This window comes from Helobdella robusta, assembly GCF_000326865.2.
Source record: "Helobdella robusta unplaced genomic scaffold HELROscaffold_22, whole genome shotgun sequence".
Classification (NCBI taxonomy): domain Eukaryota; kingdom Metazoa; phylum Annelida; class Clitellata; order Rhynchobdellida; family Glossiphoniidae; genus Helobdella; species Helobdella robusta.
In genome coordinates, this window is record NW_008704170.1 from 1723385 (window position 1) to 1741394 (window position 18010).

The 18010-nt window shown below is 34.3% G+C and overlaps 4 protein-coding genes across 4 annotated transcripts in view; 1 reads left to right on the forward strand and 3 right to left on the reverse strand.

The window, feature by feature from the left end:
- Positions 1-3914: 3914 nt before the first annotated feature.
- Positions 3915-6325, forward strand: HELRODRAFT_172012 (hypothetical protein; the record flags this gene model as incomplete). Its single annotated transcript, XM_009018685.1, has 3 exons — positions 3915-4542; positions 4744-5366; positions 5459-6325. 3 exons carry the CDS (start codon positions 3915-3917, stop codon positions 6323-6325), a joined length of 2118 nt encoding a protein of 705 aa, XP_009016933.1.
- Positions 6326-7081: 756 nt separating this feature from the next.
- HELRODRAFT_172013 (hypothetical protein) lies at positions 7082-10069 on the reverse strand (the record flags this gene model as incomplete). The annotated part of the gene is made up of 3 exons (XM_009018686.1): positions 7082-9670; positions 9790-9879; positions 10046-10069. The coding sequence occupies 3 exons, from the start codon at positions 10067-10069 to the stop codon at positions 7082-7084; spliced, it is 2703 nt and encodes a 900-aa protein (XP_009016934.1).
- Positions 10070-11342: 1273 nt separating this feature from the next.
- HELRODRAFT_185542 (hypothetical protein) lies at positions 11343-16000 on the reverse strand. Its single transcript, XM_009018687.1, is given in 11 exon segments — positions 11343-11500; positions 11515-12099; positions 12110-12539; positions 12778-12858; positions 12982-13095; positions 13325-13408; positions 13696-13917; positions 14144-14285; positions 14783-14904; positions 15153-15329; positions 15650-16000. 9 exon segments carry the CDS (start codon positions 15833-15835, stop codon positions 12399-12401), a joined length of 1269 nt encoding a protein of 422 aa, XP_009016935.1. The 5' UTR covers positions 15836-16000; the 3' UTR covers positions 11343-11500; positions 11515-12099; positions 12110-12398.
- A 1641-nt stretch (positions 16001-17641) lies between these two features.
- HELRODRAFT_172015 (hypothetical protein) overlaps positions 17642-18010 on the reverse strand; it is a gene marked incomplete at both ends in the record, with an annotated part of 3676 nt that continues 3307 nt past the window's right edge. The window contains one exon of the mRNA XM_009018688.1: positions 17642-17921. Coding sequence (XP_009016936.1) covers positions 17642-17921 — 280 coding nt within the window. The remainder of the gene's footprint in view (positions 17922-18010) is intronic.

Below are 18010 nucleotides of genomic sequence, written 5' to 3' on the forward strand. Positions count from 1 at the left end.
TATATCAATAATAATCATCATCATCTTTTTCATCATCATTGTCGTCGTCATCGCCAGTCGCATCGTCTGCCGCATCCATTCATTCAAGATGATGCCCATTCCTTCACTCATTCACTTGGTCATAACTCTAACGGTCATCATCATCGTCGTCGTTGTGGTCATCATCATCATCATCATCTCCTTCAACAACTGCAACAGAGTAAAATAAATTACGGAAATTACGTTATCGGTAATAATAATAATAATAGTAATAATAATAATAATAATAATAATTTACACATGAATTCCAACGCCAAAATACGCTACACGCATTACCAGCAGAGATTGGAAAACATAGAAAAAGAAATAAAGATGGCGGAACGGAAACACGTGACGCGAAAAAATATGGCGCTCTTTTTAAGAGAGCCCGGAAGTATGGAAGCCATCTTGAACCGCCAAAAACCTCCATTACGTCATTCTAATAAATTAAACAACAATAATAATAATAATAACATTAATAATAATAAAAATGATAAGAACAAAACAATCAGTAGTAGTAATAACAATGATGACATCACTGTTAGTGATGGCTGTAGCTACAACAACGACACCAACAATAGCAACAACATTAATAATAATAATAATAATAATAATATAATTAACGATGATGACGTAAGCATTGACATTGACGCCAACAACAACATCAGCATCAACAATTATATTAACAACAACAACATCAACAAAAACAACATCAACATCAACAAAAACATCAACAACAATCAGTCTATCGTCAAATATTCGTTGCAGCAACAACAAAAACCAAACAACAACAACGTAAGATTTCAGCAAAAAACAATTTCAACTATAATTACGCCATCATATTTCAACAAAATAAGCAACAATAGCAGCATCAACAACAACAACAGCAACAGCAACAAAATCAACAACAACGACGACAGCCACATATACAACACATCCATCAAACATACATCAGTTACCAACGACTCCGGATTCATCACTTCCATTTCCGGTGCCCTGACCACTTCTGTTTCCGGATCGAAAAATGAAAGTTTGTCGGCGGAAGTCGACTGCTTTTAAATTGAAACACCATCATCTAGCGCTTCATTTGATAAACTGACTAATTGATTAATTCATCAATCAAACGATAGCGTATCAAAATAAAGATAACATCTGTGACGTTGATTAAATTATGATCTGCTTTTAATTATTAATTTGTATTGTATTGTATTGTATTGTATTGTATTGTATTGTATTGTATTGTGTTTCATTGTATTGTATTTTATTGTATTTCATTGTATTGTATTGTAATGTGTCGTCTCGTCTCGTACCGTGTTGTACACATATATCTGCTTGAAATATATTCTTTTATTTCAAATTTGATTATGAAAATAAAGATTGTAAACTGTATTAATATTGTTGTTTATATTGAGATGTCGTTGTTTTGACGTGTTGTTGTTGGCCATGTTTATTTCGCTTTTGTTTTTGTTTATGTAGCTACTGGCTAATTTCCATTTACTATCATCACAATCATTTTGTTGTTGTAGTTGCTGCTGTTGAAGCGACGGCAACAACTGCAGCAGCAGCTGAAACGCCGACATTTCAGTTGATAAAGAAGAAATTGTCCGGCAGACAGATAGAGGTGACATACATACTTGAACCAAAAATGGAAAAAGAGAGAAAGAGAGAGAGAAAAGAAAGAACGAAAAAGATTGAAGAAAAATGATAGAGCTAAAAGGAGAAAGAGAGATACAAAAAGAGAGAGAGAAAAATGAAACAAAGAACAAGAGAGAGAATAAGAAGAGAGGAAAATAAAGAAAGAAAGAGAAGGACAGACAGTCACGCTAGAATTGTGATGACGTCATTTCCTGATTGGGAAATATTAATGGCGGCCTGGAGGTAGGTAGGTAGGTATGTTGGATGAGTTGGTTGGCTGATTTGTCGCTTGGTTGATTGGCTGATTGGTTTAACATCACCAACAACATCGTCGTCGTCGTCATCAACTAAAACAACAACAACGACATCATATTCATCGTCACCATCTTCGCCATCAACGTTGTCGTCGTCATCATCATTACAAAGAACATCTTCATAATGCTGTACAATCGCCTTATCTTCCCTTGCAGGCCTTATAAACGTAAAGCAATAATGACGTCATCTTCATCGTCATCATGGCCACCATCTTAATCACCATTAAATTGTTCATCATCATATTGCGGTTACCATGGAGACGATTATACGTCAACAAATCATCTTATACATACGTACATACATGCATACATACATACATACACACATACATACATACATACATACATACATACATACATACATACATACATACATACATACATACATACATACAAAAATTTGCATCTTCTGTTTTATAAGCATATTATGACGCGTAAAAATATTCGCATGTTTATTGGATTGCGAGAGTGCATGAAAGTAAGAAAGAATAAAGAAATGTATGAATGAATAAATGAATGAATGAATAATTCATTGAATGATTGAATTATGTAAAGAAAAAGTATTAAATGAAAGTGTGTGCGCGTGTGTGTGTGCGCGTGTGTGTTTCGAGTGTTTTTAACTATTTTGATTTCCCCGTAGCAATCTGCAACAGCCGGTATATAGAGAATTTAACATAAATAAGCAGGCGCTCTGTGGTTTTGGTAGTTGTTGCACAAACACACAACACACACAAACACACACACACACATATGCTTAAATGCATATAGATAAAAACAAAAACAAAACGTGCTATTTAACAAACAAATATAAAGAGATAAAGAGCCAAACACACAATCCTATCGATATGTAGAAAGCACTAAAGCATACAGAAACGAACACAGATCTATACAAACACATACACACAAACACATACACACATTTAATACAAACGCATACACACAAACACATGCACACATGTAATACAAACACATACACACAAACACATATCCACATGTAGATCGTGACATGAATTTAAAGGTCATAATTCCTATGAATGCATTTGCCACTGAGCAGTGAATATGATTTGCCCAAATATAACATACACGCCACAACTTTCTCGATGCACACACACACACACACACACACACACGTACACAGGCAATTCCGGCGGATATAACATTACCCCCATCTTATCAAAAGTACATAGCTTTGGTAGCAACCAATCAAAATGTGATAAAAATAATAACACACACACACTCTTTCTCTCCCTCTCTTTCTCTCTCTCTCTCTCTCACACACACATACACACACACACACACATACAACACAGACACACACATCCCTTAATCCATAAATACATTCACACATACATATAAAACTACACTACGTAATGAAACCATTGACATATAATATGAAGTGATACATATATACATACATATATACATATATATATATATATAATGATACAAATATATATGTATTTATATATATATATGTATATATTATATATATATATATTATTATATATATATATATATATATATATGTATATACACCCACAATATTTCATGGGATCTCATATAATGAACACTTGTGCTCTGAAATTTTACGTTTTGACACTTTTTCCTGTGATTTCCATTTCTCAAAATCATCTTTCGGTTATTAGTTTGAAGTAAAATTATTTTATTATTATTGATATTTTGTTGTGATCATTATATATATATATATATATATACAAATTATAAGCAAATTATTTTTATATTTTTTTTTGACACATTAATAATTTTTGGTAAATTTGTAACTGTTTAAAATAAATTTTTGTAAATATGTCGATGAACATATTAATTAATTTTTAAATTAATTGACTAAAACTAATTAAATTCAAATAAAACTTTTGTTATATATATCTATATATATATAGAAAGAGAGAGAAAGAGAGAAGGCGAGAGAGAGAGAGAGGGAGCAAAATGAGAGCAAAGATAATAAAGATTAAAATATGCTACAAGATTTGTTTCGCGTCCATCCTGACATCATTCTTCGCCGGGGTCGTCGTCTTACACGCAAAACTCACATTCCTAAACATCTGCAGCGTGCCAATCCAGACGCAGACGCAACGATCAGAATGCGATCCCGACAACTTCGGATCGCAACTCCCTCCAAGCCAGCACTCCCCTGATCTTTTCATCAACCAAGTGAAATCATTCCTAATGAAAGACGACTACAAACTGCGTTCGTTAAAACGAAAACAGGCAAAAAACCATCTTCGTATCAATTACAACGATGATCATCAAACCTCGCATACTGATAATTATACAAATGATTTCAGATTTTACGAAAAATATGAAAATGAATTTAAACCATTCGGCAAACATTTCATATTCAGCGCATACTTTGATGACAGAGTCGAGTCTATTAATAATGACCCTAGCCTTAAAATCAACATGTTTGCTAGTGCTGGACTCAATCACGTCGATGTGAATTCTAGGGAGGAGTTATTAGGATACGTTAGAGTGATTGCTCTGATGGAGGTCAAGCAGGCCATGCAGGCAGTTTATTGTCATTATAGTGACGAGCCAGTGTCAAACTTTGCCATCGGTGAGGTTTTTATTTATTTGTAATCGTTTAAAACGTAGTTTTTGAGCTAGTTATATTCACGTAATGTATTTACAGTTTGTTTTATCAGTTGTTTTCTCTGTTGAAATAAGACTTTTAAAAATTGAATTAACTGCAAAAATTACGTCTTAATTATAATAAAGAAATTTTAAATTACATATATTTATTTTTTATTTTTCAAAGATGACAAAGTCCTAAACGATCTAGCCAAATTAGTAGAAGGAGATATATACGAGATGTGTGAAAATCACAAAAAAGAGTTCGGTGGCTATATAATAACATGCCCTCTGCCAAACAATTTTAACCATACTACTATGAGCGCATCCTTCAAATTTGGTTACATACCTAAATACGTAACGCTTATCTACGGCACTGAGCGAGTTAGTGAGGTTAATGATAGTCAGAGTGAAAAAACACGAAGCAAAACAGTCATTCCGGAAGAAATAAGTGAAATTATTGTCGCTAAAACTCATAGAAACAGCTCTGGAGTTTATTTTATGAGTAAAAGTATTCAAAAAGTAATTCCGTCAAATGCTTCGAGCTCATTTACGAAGCACAAAACTGACAAAAAATTACTGAAAATGAGAAAAGTAACGAAACGACGCTACACTAAATCGTTTTACGTCGAATACGTCAGGATATCAAGCAGACGACGTCATCAAATGTTTTCGTCTGCCAAATACCACTTCGGTATCTGCGTCCCGCCAGTTCACAAGAAGACTCTAACAGCATCTAAATTGATCGATTTCATTGAGACTCATCTCTTGTTAGGAGTTGATCACTTCATTATGTACATCAAGCCAGACGTTGGTTCATTTGCTTGAAATACATATAAATCAATACACATTTTCACATTTACAATAATTTCATTTAGTAATTAATTATTACTAAATTACAGTTGCCAGATGAATTAAAAGACGCGTTAGATTATTATAAAGAGGTAGGCATTTGCACTCTCATACCGTGGAACCTACCACAAACTAATTTCAACATTTGGTCCAATGGTCAGTTGCTAGCCGCTAACGATTGTCTCTACAGATTCATGTATAAATTTGAGTACTTGGCATTTGTAGATATAGATGAGTTTATCATTCCAGTGGCGAGTGCAAGCTGGGATGACATGATTTCACGCTTGGAGAATAGCACGCATTGTACAACGAATGGCACTGCTGCTACTTCTCCCGCTATTAATATTAATAACAACACCGACGATTTGGGAGAATTTTTAGGATTAACGTTTTTGAGATCGAAATGCGTGGTGTTTTATTTAGCGAGTGCCTTCATACATCAGCTCGTCGACAGCAGCTTGCATGGCTACAACCTGGAATCCGACCTTAGAGTTAAAATTTTTAGTCGCGTCCGGACAAAAGTGATCGTCAGCCCGAAGTTTGTCCTCGAAATGGGTATTCATCACGTTAACAAAATAATACAGATCAAAAGAAAGTTAAACAACGAAACAATGGAATTGTATATTAACGACACGGCATACCAACACAAAAACGTCTCTCAAACAAAGACAAACGCCGTCAACTTACTAAAATCTTTTGAGATCTCAACAGACATCGCTTACATCCATCATTTCAGGCGATGTACTCGCACCTACGATCCGAATATCGAGTGTAACATCTTAAGGACCGATAAAACGTTTGCCCCGATTCTGCCAGAATTAAGAGTGAGAACGTTTCTGGTTCTCTGGTATTTACGCGAACGTCAACTGCGTCAAGCTAGAAATGAAACCGAAAGCAATAAATTTTTGGTCGTTTAATAGTATTATGTTTATTTCTGTGTAGAGTATATTAATGATGAAATAATTACAAAAACATTTTTTTCCTCTTTCTCTTTATTTTATCTTTCTTGTTTTTGATTTTCTCTCTCCTCTCTCCTTCTCTTTCTCTCTCTTTTTTTCTCTCTCTCTCTCTCTTTCCCTCTCTCTCTCTATCTATCTATCTATCTATCTTTATTTTATTTCTTTCCATCTTTCACAATCATTCACCTGATCACACCACACAAATATGCCGACCAATTATTTTCCTTTAGTCTCCAGGTCAAGTCATTATGAAAACATACGTACGTCAGTCGTAATACGCCTTTAGAGAGAGAAAGAGAGAGAGAGAGAGAGAGAGAGAGAAATTGTTGTTATTCTTCAATGTTTGTTTGTTTTCTGAATGTTTTTCACAAATTTCATTTCTCCCTTTCAATTAAATTTTTAATCCGGCCCACTGATTGAAAACATCGATGCCCTGCCGCGTTTGGTTCTTTTTTTAAGCATTTTTGTCAAAATTTTATTTATTTATTTTATTTATTTATATTTTTATTAAAATAAACGATTGTTAAATTATTTTACTTAATTAATAATAAACTACATTTAACTATTTACAAATTTCTTTAAAAAATTATGAATGTAACGTTTAGTTCATTAAAAAAAATGTTTCATAAATATCTCCTAATTAGTGATAAAACTTTTCTAAACATTTTTTTTTCATAACTCCAAGAGACCGGAAAAGCAGCCCAAAAGCTTCCATCACACCACAATGACCTCCTCGAATATATCCCTCTCTTCGATCAGACTCCGCTTGGTGCAGAGAGTATGGACAACATACACCCTCTGACTCGTATGTTTCACCTCATAACCCCTACCAGGATATATACAGCAGAATATATTGAAACGCTTCAAGCATCGAGCGCAACTTGGTCCGTAGTCAATCTCTCTATTCCATTCCGGCAGTGTTTTCCAGCAGAGGTGATAGGGCCAGTCGCAGAACATGTTCGTTAGTCTCAGTCGGAAGCAACAGCCGAGACAGCCGTTGCAGATCGGCCGATTCAGATTGCAAGGACATTTGCAAAAGTATGGAACGCAGTGCGGAATGATTCTCAACGTCCGAAAGTGTAACTTCACGTTGTTGATGCTCTTCGGTATCGTTATCGATTCCAAATCTTCTAAAACTATCGGCCTAGCCATCTCTTCGCCGCTTACGATGACTACCGTTAAAAACCCGCTCTTGTTGTCGAATGTGATAAAATTGAAATCATCTTTTGAGACGTAGTAGCTGTTTAACTTTGAACCTTCTACGAGTTTATTTGCGTTTGTGTTTTCAGACGCTGGTGAGGTAACATTTTCATCTTCATTATGGTCACCCTCTTCATAGAACATCCAATCCTCATCATCAATCAGGTCAGTTGTTTCGTTGTCAACTCGTTCGCTGCTGTTGCTCCCGGCAGTGTTCAAACTTTTGTGGTCGGCATAGTGGGGTCCGGCTATGTTAATGATCACCGGTCTTACAACTGCAGTTCGATCGATTGAATTGTCACGCAGGCGAGTTAATTCATCTGTTTTTTCGACCAAACTTGTGCGCTTCCTTAGCTGTATTTGGCTGAATGCAGGCAGTTCGCGTTCATATCTTGTTTCCATCGTCCTTTTTATGACGTGACCGAGCTGACGGCACAGGCCTCTGATGGCCGATGCAAACATTTTCACGATTTTCAGAGAAGCGTTCGACATTTGGAAGTAGTAAAAAAAAAATTCATCCAGACCAGTTTCTTCCAGATTAATTTTGCTTTTTATTAATCCACAAATTGTGCCACCGAAAGCTCCGAACGCAACGACGGAGACCATTGTTTCAGTTAAATTTCTAAAAACGGCGATGCACAAAGTTATGCTGGGATAGAGTCGGCCGAGGAATGCTTCGGCCACTATCTTCTTTTTTAAATCATTAATGACGCCGATGAGCGTGATCATGAGAGTGGAGCAAATCGCGTCGACGAGGATGAGTGGCAATCGGTACTTGTTGTCGAGCACGTCGTACAAGTCGACCGTCACCAGCGACATTCCCGTTCCGCACAGGAGGTCGAACAAGAGGCTTATGAAGAGGAATGGGATGAAGGTGGGCGGATTCAAAAAGAAGCAATTGCATTCCGGATACACGCAGCACATTATTTTCTCTTCGTAAGGGTAGTCCGCTGTAGAGGACAGCAAGAAATCGTTAAGGGAGGCGAAAAGGACTGCAGTGCTTTCAAAAATTGATCTCCATGTGAAATTGTACAGTCTCTTCTTTGATGCTTCGGCAAAAAAATAGATCTGAGCGACTACGTTTATGATCATAATAATAAAGAATAAGCTGTGAAACTGTCTGGAACATTTTTTGTCGGTGCAACAAAAAAATTTGGTGAATTTGATGCGCTTCCAACTGCTGTAAATGAATCGTTTGTACAGATACCGTCTTTGCTCGTCAGCTAAAACCTCGTAGGCGTGTCGAAATTTGTGATGCATGACTCGCTTGATTGCGTTTTTGTATGGGCGTCTAGTTAGCTCATTTTTCATGTAGTTGTAAGCGTTCCTCACCTCCTCGTCGGCCCATTTTGTGTTTGAGAAACTTTCTATGAGATTCCTTCCAGATGAATTCTTTGAACTTCTAACCTTCTTCTTAATGTATCGTTCGATATACTTGTTCTTCGAAAGAGCATCTACAAAAATATCACTGCTGGCGTTTTGCAAGTAATTTTTATTGCTGCTGCTGCTGATGTTTTCTTCGATAGTAACTCGATAATTTGATTTTTTATCCGCCTTAAAACAAACGAAAAAAATATAGAATGTATTTACGATGTACCAAATTTTATAAAAATTATTCTTCCAAATCGTTACCTCCTCATCAAAATCTGAGGTGTTTTTCCAATCTCCAGTCTCCTGGTTATTATACTGCAGGTTGAGAAAACTCGGTGCATTCAGCGTTTCCATTGAGAGGTTGGTTATTTTAGAGAAAGATGTCGGCTGCTTGGTGACTACATTAGGACTTAACGACTTTGGCTTGTTCGGCAGCTCGAGAACCTTCGTGTCGAGATGCAGCAGTCTGAGGTGATTGTTGATCATGACGTAATCCAATACACTTTCTCTGATATCCATGGAGATGGCTCCACCTTTGATCAGTACGCTGAACTCCTCGCTAGGGTCTGGGATGATGAAAATTTCGAGCCACTTTTCAACGGTGAACGGATTGTGGTCTTCAAATTCTACCTTGAATAGGACCAAACTAGTTATCAAACCCTGATATTTTGGTTTCAGTGTCACCTTCAATGGTAAGTTGCTATCATTATATTGAGAAAATTCAACAAAAAACTTGGAAATGTGTAAAATTTATTAAAATTATTGCGAAAATTCAACAATAAAAAACGAAAAATTATGTAACATTTAATACGGTTTTATTTTCAATAAAATAAAAAAAAATCCAACTCAACTCTCTTCCTATACGGGATTCCTTCCATTGAGTAGAACGTTAGAGGTAGTAAGTTTTCCGTTTCATTGTGAACCAGCGCCGCTAAGACTTTCTGATCATTGAAAAATAATCACATTTTATTTGGATATTAGTTGGATATATATATATATATATATATATATATATATATATATCCTAATATTTAGATATAATATGATTAATTTGAATAATCAATCGATTTTAAGAAGATTAAATGTTTAAACATTATGATAGGTTACCAAAGGACTTTTCTTAGCAGCCATTTTTCAGTCAATTGGAATGATTCCTAACTTATTAAAAAAAACTTAACTAAACAACTTGTAGTGAATTTTCGTAAACTTTAACATCATTTACTCAGCGAAATTTGTTTACAAATAGCATTTCTCATATAAATATAAACAAGAAGCAAGGAAAAGAGTGTTTGTTGCTACGTTATTAATCTGTACTTTGCAGCAATTCACGAATATGTCTTTAACATCACATACACGGCATAATTTTTTTTAGTTCTCAACCAAGTGATCGTTTTTTGCGTCTAACAGCTTATAAAACATAAAAAAAAACATTTTTTGCGCATTTTGCTTCTTAAATTTTCTGCGAATTCCTCGCCAGTCATACAGCCTACAATACGCAGTGCGACGCAAACGTGCACGCGATTAATTTAGCGAGAGTCTCGTAAAAAGCATTTCTTCCAATGACGCGAAATTTACTTCCGGATCACGTGACTGTCACGCCGACATCTTGCTTATATGGCGTGATCTATTGGGGGCCCGCCAGTTTTGTTATCTTTCTATCTGCTTGTCTGTCTGTCTACTTGTTTGTCTGTCTGTCTGCTTGTCTGTCTACTTCTTTTTCTGCCTGTCACTACATAGTACAAATATTTTGATCACCAAACACTACATGCAAACACACGAACGTACGCACAAACGCACGTACACACACACACACATCCGTAAATATTTGCGTTTGTGTTCATATGTAGACGCCGAACAATCCAAGAAAATATGAAGTACATACATACGTACCTACATGCATGCATCTTGTAAGAGCATTAAGGTGCAGAAGAAATAATGTGTCGTGATTATCGCTTCGGGAATATTGGATGGAATAGATGTGATGATGACGACGACGACGATGATGGCGTCTATGATGACGACGATGATGATGACGAACAAAGGAGAAATAAAAATAAATAAAAGTGTAGAGGAAGGAATGATAAATTTGGAAATACAATTTTTTTTTACTATTTCTATGATTTCGCGATCGTAATTCATCCCAAAAATGAAGTCACCATTCGATTAAATCCTCCCCACGATGAGTGGTGCCACAGCGTCGAAAAAATATCGCAACAGCGAAATCGTCTTCCTCATACCAGCTTATATTTCGCTACACATATTCACGACGCACTCACGCACACATTCCCTTACTTTCTCATACACACGCACGCACACACAAACACACACGACCATCTATCAATCATTCTTGTCGAAATGGAATTTCAATGGATTTGGCGAAACATTCAAGAGAGAATTCTTCAAAAACACGTTATAAAGATTATTATACTCTCGCATGTTTTAATCACTTCAACTTATTAGCAGCTTTCGAAACAAACAAAAATATTATCGAATTATACAAACGCAAACACACACGCACACATACATAAATATATACATACATATACATAAAATGAATGTCAGTTATTCCTACACAGAAAGACAGCATACAAACAGAATGCTGTACAAAAATTAAATTAATTAATATTACGAACATCCTTTAACTAATTACCAAATACAAACTTAAAGCTCTATAAAAGCCAAATTATTTCTTAATTAAAAATTAAAATTCATTAACAAACAAATGAATAAATAAATAAATCAATAAATGAAAATAACATCGTATTTCCAGTGAATTCTATTGAAATACAACCTGGCAGATGCAGGCTATATTTCGAACCCTATCTACATGCATGCTTAATTATACTAATACAAACAAATCTAATACAACAATTTTTAGTAACAGTAACAATCGCTAATATTATTACTACCATTATCAAAATAAAATTATAATTTAATTAATCAATTAATTAAAAAATAATAATTAAATTGAGTGAATTATTTCAGAAAAAAAAAAATTCATTGCCTATTTGTGAATTGCGAGATATAGGACTACATATTCAGATAAAATAACAACACATACATTACTAAGCTAATGTCCATTTAATAAAAAGATCGAATCTATTTTAAAATTAACTCGTTCATTGATAAATATACAACAGCAGTTAATAACAAACGAACGAACAAACAAACAAACAACAATTGAATTAGCAAGGACACAATCTACAATAAAAAAAAACCATCCATCTAGATATCTATCCAACAATCAATCAATCCATTCAACCATTTATTAATTCAATCAATCATTCATTCCTTCATTTATTTATTTATTAACCCAAAGCTTATCTTATCCATCCATCCATCCGTACAACAAACCATACCCACACTCCTTTTAATTGTACACATTTTATAAAATTATTATTCATAATTACTCAAAATTATAAATAATTATACATAAGTATTCATAATAAGTTATAGTATTCTATTTAGTCCTCTTAAGAATTTTTTCAGTAACGTCAATGAGAGATCTTTTAGCGGCGGAATTTTCCAACTTTTCAACGCACTCAATGGCCTGCTGGCAATGCTGCTTGGCCAGAAACTTGGTATACTCAACGCCGTTACTCTGCGGTGAATAGATGAATGAATGAATGAATGAATGAACGAATGAATGAATGAACGAATGAACGAACGAATGAACGAATCACTCAGTTACTTACTTACTCACTCAGCCAATAAGTAATCAATGAACCATAAATAGATAGGTGATTGGGATGAATGAATGAACGAACAAATAAAGAAATAAAATAAAAGAATGAATGAAAGAGTGAATGAAAGAGTGAATGAACCAATCAACAACTTACTAGCATGACGAGTCTTCTAGCCTCTTGCACATCACCATCTCTTGAAAACCTCCTCATGATCATCGAGTTCAGTTCTGGAAACTAAGAGGAGAAAATGTTGGAAATAAAAAAAATAGTAAGAGAAAGAAAGAATGAGAGAGAGAGAGAGAGAGAGAGAGAGAAAGGGAGTAAGCAATACATAAATGTACATTAATATGAACAGACTTGCATAGAAGCGTATAGAACAGGAGCAGTGGCAAGGCCTAGTTGTAAGTCTGCACATACAGGTTTGCCCATGGAGGATTCGTTGGCTACGAAATCTAGGTAGTCGTCTATCAGCTGCAGGACGGTGGTGACGTTTTTTTGGTGACGTTTTGGTGGTGATGTTGTACGATGTTATGTTATGATGGAATGTTCTGATCAGTTCTTATGATTACCGCTACCATCAATCTACCCAATCTTCAAATTTTTTCTGCCACCTCTGTCACCTTCACCGCCAACAGTACCATCGTCATTACCATCATCGCCATCACCCAAACATCATCATCCACATCGTTATCATCATCACCTGGAAAGCAATGCCAACGTTTCTTCCATACTGGTAAGCTATATCCCTCATGTTATCAACGTCTCCATCTGCTAATATGGCAACCTTTCCGGTTGAAAATTTTCAATTAAAAATTATCATTTGTTATCATTTTATTATCATTCAGTCAAGTAATTAATCATTCAAGTAATTAATCAGTCAAGTATCATATCAATTAACCAACCAATCAACCGATCAAGTACCCATCAACCAATCAGCTAATAGATAAGCATCTCAAATAATCAAACCATCTAAACCAACAAAAAAAATAAACATCAATCAATCAATCAACCAACCAACCAACTAGCCAACCAACCATCCAACCAATCAACCAACCCAGCCACGCTACTAACGGCTTTGCAACTATTAGCAATCAGACTGGCAGTCTTCTTGTACGTTTTCTTCATATAGTGATTAAACCTCTCAGTGTCGCTCTCTTTCGATCCCAACTGCATAAATTCACCTTTAACCAGATCTTCGAGAACCTGGGACAGCACCTGGACGACCTCGACATTTCCTATTCGAGCAAGTTTTCGAGAGGCTGTTGAGAGGATGTAGTTTCCTGCCAAAATGGCCTGCGGGGACAGTTTATTTTTTTTTAGCGATTTATTTTATATTTTAAAAAAAATTTTGGTAAATGTTTTGTTAATTTGTTTGTTTGTGGCTTAATTTCTTTGATAATATATAAAAATTAAACTAAACAAACTGAGATATCTATCTGGTATCTAAATTCAATAAATAATACTTTAAACAATGTAATATTTATTACGCGAATAATTACACCAAGACAAACTAAATAACCTTTTTCTGTCCCCACAAGTGATGTGCCGTCTCCTTACCTCGCCGTAAGTTTGAAGCATCTATGACGTCATCGTGGACGAGACTGGCCGTGTGAATCATCTCGACGATTGTGGCCACCTCTCTCTGACTGCTGTTTATACGCCTGTATTAAATTGTATGGGAGGTTTATAAACAGTTTCAACTTACTATTTTAAAATAACAATCATATATAAATACATGAATTACATTTAAACATTATATTTATGTACACACAAGTACATGAATTATGCACTTATATGTACATGAATTATGTAGCTATAAATACATGAATTATGTAACTATATGTGCATGAATTATGTACATGAATTTCATTTAAACATTATATTTATGTACATACAACATATATTATAATTGAATCAAACATTCCTATTAACAATCCTTACCTTATGTTCAGTTGTCTCAAATGTGCAGATGACTACAGCACATATAACAAAACAAACCAACTATAGAAAGCAACATCACTAAAATGGCAACAAATAGCAACATTGAAAAATTAGGCTCAGGAAAAAACTGTTTATATTTAACATGACTAGACATAAAAATAATTTAAATAATTTAAATAATAAATAAATAATGAAAGTAGGAGCGTATCAAACTAACGAATGATCTCTGTTACAAGCTTGAGACATTAGAATGGATATCATCGGTCGGATATACTTACCGGCCCCATCAAAATGATACTGAGATATCTCCTTCAGCTCTAATGTACTTGTTTCTAATTCCTAATCATTTAATGATTTATTAGGTAATTACTATAAGGGGAAAAAATTTTTTTAATTACATTTATTTTTTGAAAATGTTCAAATTATAACTAATTATTTACACAGTTTCTATGTATTGTTTCTCGTTCTTACAAATTATAATTGATGATTCATTATAGAAAAAAACATTTATTAGATTTCATTTGTAAAAAATGTGTAAATGGTAACTTAAATTATAGTCTAGCTATAAATTAGAGAGTTATACTAACTTTTTTAATGTCATTTTCTATAAATTTGAAGTCATCTGAATTGAATTTAATGACATCTTCATTGCTTTGCTGTTGTCTGGCTTGTGGTGAGGTGTCTTCTGATGATGATGCATGGTAGGATCTTCTTTCATGATTATTTACCAGTAGCCATGATTTACCTGTAGCTGGGGTCACTTTCTGTTTTGTTGAGTAAAGTAAATAAGTGACAACTTTGGCAAATTATCTTAATTTGCAACTAATTATTTAATAATCTCATCTTGATTTTATTAAGTTTTTTCAATTTTACACTTCATCTTTAATAAAACTTTGCTTTCAATTATTTGGTCTTCATTCAAAAACATGCAATTCAGACATATTTGCAAACAATTTTATTTATTCTATACTTTACCAGCAACATGTTTGCTAAGTTCAGTTTTAGTTTAGAGGTTTAATAATTTAGTTTAGTTTGTTAATTATTTTATAAAAGTAAAATAGGGAAATAAAATAAGAAAAAATACTTTTGAAAATGAGTTCCAGTTTGAATATAATCTTCTTGCAGGAATTTTATTATTAGAAGCGCATCTTATTTGACCGTTGAGGAAGCAAGTTAGTGAATTAGTAACTGTGATTGATGACCTGTTTCTGTTTGCATTCAGTAGACACACTCTGCACAGGTAAACATTTCTCTGCAAAATCCTGTTCATGCTTCAAAATTTTCTGCTTGACGACGCGTTTTTCAACAATTCCTAATTTCAACTTTCGAAGCAGAAGTTGAGCCGGATTTGGAAGACATTAAAATTTAAAATTGATCCGACGGGCAGGTCACGCCTTTGAAAATCATTGCAGCAACACCACCTCGGCCATAATTATTTAGGCTACTTTACTTTTTTAGGGATGGCAAGATTAAAAATAATAATGCTCCATGACGTTAGAAGACCATAGACCTAGAGGCTGGCATTATTATAGGATGAAATAATTACACATAATTATGTGTTATTAATGTCCCAAGTAAATGTTTGTGTGTATGTTTGTAATTGTCTATTCTTATTTACATTTAATAGTTAATGGCTTATATACACAGGTCAAGTGTAACCAACATATTGCTGAGTTTTTAAACTACAAAAGAATTAACGATGATAAAACTAATATTTTTTACAATAGTAATCATCCTGGTTTCATGCTCATCACAAGATTTTATCCACAGAGTAAGTCTCTCTTGTCAAAGTATTTTAAAATGATCGAAATAATCTTATTTAACCATAAAGTCAATATCTTATAAAACCAGTATTATTATACTCACTATTGTTAATCATTAAATTCAGACGGCCATTCATTCGAAATTTCAAACCACATCCCAAACAGTTGGACTACTACTACATATTAAATGCTTATGACAATTGTTCACTGTACGTTCTTGATCTCAGAGAAAACAACCCAGTCCTTTGCCAAAGTGACGGAATAGACCACCTAACTGGGGTATGGTTTGTCGACGATTCTCTGATAAGGAATAAAGTAAATACTTCCTACGTTTTGGCCTACAATCCAGGTAGGCAGTTAGTCAAAAATTTTTGAAATTTGAAAAAATATTTTTTAGTATTTCGATCTATTTAGCTCTAGCTCTAGCTCTGCCAATTTTATCGGTATTTTGATCTTATCATTATTGCTTGTCACATCGTTATTTTTTTATTTTAAATCAATCTTACAAATATAATCTACAAAGTGAATTTAATTTTCAATTGACGCTTAAACAGCAAATGAGCAGGTAGTAGTGCAAGTCTTAGACGTATATGGAAAAACGAACGAACAAAGGTTGGATCTGTCAAATCGCTTTATAAGACTGAAGATCGACATGAAAAAAGCTTTCACACTAAATGGTAACATTATATAATAATTATTATTACAAAATTGAGAAAAAGTAAATAATAAGTAATTAATATTTAATTATGTTAATAAATACTAAACACGCGGATCTTTATAATAGCGTTATATTAAAATAATATAATTATCATAATATGTTTGTCAATAGAAGCTGATGTTATGTTATTTATAGAAAATTGTATAATTATCGATACTATATCCTAATTAAATAAACTAATATACTGCAAACAACTTTTAAAATATTATTTATATGTATCTAAATATGCATATGTGCGTGTATGTATTCGTGTGTGTGTATGTGTGGAGTGTGTGTGTGTGTGTGTGTGTGTGTGGAGTGTGTGTGTGTTTGTGTGCGTGTGGTGTGTGTGTGTGTGAACGAGTAAAAATGTATAGTACAGCCTTAATACGATTGAGTACATCATCATGCTTCCGAGTTGATGTTGAGATAGTTGGTACTGGATGGTTGGTGGTTGTCGTAGTTGGTTGATTGGTGGTTAATTTGTTGTTTCTGTCTGGCTTCGACGGCTCGAGATGACTGGGTTCTATCATCCTACGCTACTATGTTTATTATTAATTAACGATGGTTAATAGTGCGATGTTGGATGTGTAAGTATGGGCGTGTGTTTATGTGTTCAGTGCCTAAATAGTATGCGGTGTAGTGGTTTGTTGATTGTGTATGCTTGTAGGATGTCGTTGTGGTTTTGGATGCATCCATGTAGGATTAGAGTGGTGATGATTTCTTCGTAGAATGAGTTAAGTTGTCTGTTGTATGGTCGAACGATTATGAATTTGTTGTTGTTGTTTTTGTTTCCGGTTTGGAGAATGTTTTCGTTGTAGTTGTTCTGGTTGTTGTTGTTGGCGTCTTGGTTGTTTGTCACCTCTTTTGTAATGCTATTATCAGATTCTGTTGTGCTATTGTTATTGTAAGTGTTGGTATTGTTGGTATTGTTGTTGTTGTGGTTATCTGATTCTGCGGTGTCGTTATTGTTATAGGTGTTGCC

What these genes read in the sequence shown, in the direction of transcription:
- HELRODRAFT_185542 (XM_009018687.1), bottom strand. Translation starts at nt 15,835, where the DNA reads ATGAACAGGATTTTGCAGAGAAATGTTTACCTGTGCAGAGTGTGTCTA. An exon ending in ACTTGTGGGGACAGAAAAAG is followed by an intron (nt 13,918 to 14,143) that starts GTTATTTAGTTT and finishes CTGTCCCCGCAG; the next exon opens with GCCATTTTGGCAGGAAACTA. An exon ending in CTAGAAGACTCGTCATGCTA is followed by an intron (nt 12,540 to 12,777) that starts GTAAGTTGTTGA and finishes TATTCACCGCAG; the next exon opens with AGTAACGGCGTTGAGTATAC.